The sequence below is a fragment of the Austrofundulus limnaeus genome, unplaced genomic scaffold, assembly GCF_001266775.1.
Source record: "Austrofundulus limnaeus strain Quisiro unplaced genomic scaffold, Austrofundulus_limnaeus-1.0 Scaffold501, whole genome shotgun sequence".
In the NCBI taxonomy this organism is placed as follows: domain Eukaryota; kingdom Metazoa; phylum Chordata; class Actinopteri; order Cyprinodontiformes; family Rivulidae; genus Austrofundulus; species Austrofundulus limnaeus.
The window spans coordinates 314,345-315,699 of NW_013952903.1; the positions used below are offsets into that span (position 1 = coordinate 314,345).

The following is a 1,355-nucleotide window of genomic DNA, read 5'->3' on the forward strand; positions in this document are numbered from 1 at the left end:
GAGTTAAAGCTACAGAAGACACCTGTCCCTGCTCTGAGACAGAGACAACAGCAGGAGACACTGAGTTAAAGCTACAGAAGACACCTGTCCCTGCTCTGAGACAGAGACAACAGCAGGAGACACTGAGTTAAAGCTACAGAAGACACCTGTCCCTGCTCTGAGACAGAGACAACAGCAGGAGACACTGAGTTAAAGCTACAGAAGACACCTGTCCCTGCTCTGAGACAGAGACACTGAGTTAAAGCTACAGAAGACACCTGTCCCTGCTCTGAGACAGAGACACTGAGTTAAAGCTACAGAAGACACCTGTCCCTGCTTTGAGACAGAGACACTGAGTTAAAGCTACAGAAGACACCTGTTCATGCTCTGAGACAGTGACAGGTGTCCTCTGGTGTTTGTCCTTCAGCAACATTCAAACCTTCTGCAGAGCGTCTCTGACTTCAGCAGCTTCTTCCTCTGCCCTCTGTCGGTCCAGCTGCTCCCTCTGCAGCGCCCCCTGCAGGACCAAACACACTGGGTTTATATTGATTCATTAAAGGGATCAATGATTGTAACATTAGACAATATTTGATAAACATTTATTTCAACTGTAAAATAATGACTAAAAATACTGTAGGATGTTTAGTTTTTATACATTCTTAAAATATATATTTTCACATGGATGGAACCATGTTATTAACATCATGTTGTGGATTTGTTTTACTGCAGGAGGGACTGGTGCACTTCACTGAATACACGCCATCATGAGGAAACACTGACGCAACATCAAGACATCAAACAGGAAGCTGAAGCTTAGACACAAACAGCTCTACCAAAAGGACAATGAGCCGAAGCCAAACTGATTACAAAGTGTATGATCTTATGTGAGCAAGGCTGCTTCCAAACATGGCTGCGTTCTGTCAGGAAGAACAGGACAAACTTCCTGCAACTATTGTGAGGAGTTTGTGGAAGGAGATCCAACAGTGTGAAAAAAATACATATAGTGTATGTAAATATGTTTTCAACTGTATATTATTAATAAATATGTGATCTTAGTTTATAAATTACTAATGCTCCATTATCATAGACATATATGACAGATGTGCTCTGAGGAGGACCTGCTGTGTTTGAACACTGAGTGGACAAACAGTGTGTGGTTCTTTAGACAAACAGTGTGTGGTTCTGTAGACAAACAGTGTGTGGTTCTGTAGACAAACAGTGTGTGGTTCTGTAGACAGTGTGTGGTTCTGTAGACAAACAGTGTGTGGTTCTGTAGACAAACAGTGTGTGGTTCTGTAGACAAACAGTGTGTGGTTCTGTAGACAAACAGTGTGTGGTTCTGTAGACAAACAGTGTGTGGTTCTGTAGACAAACAG

At 42.5% G+C, this 1,355-nt stretch overlaps 1 protein-coding gene across 1 annotated transcript in view; it reads right to left on the bottom strand.

Annotated features, from left to right (window-relative positions):
• si:dkey-230p4.1 (trichohyalin) overlaps positions 1–1,355 on the bottom strand; it is a gene marked incomplete in the record, with an annotated part of 21,870 nt that overhangs the window by 9,265 nt on the left and 11,250 nt on the right. The window contains 1 exon segment of the mRNA XM_014025813.1: positions 419–496. Coding sequence (XP_013881267.1) covers positions 419–496 — 78 coding nt within the window.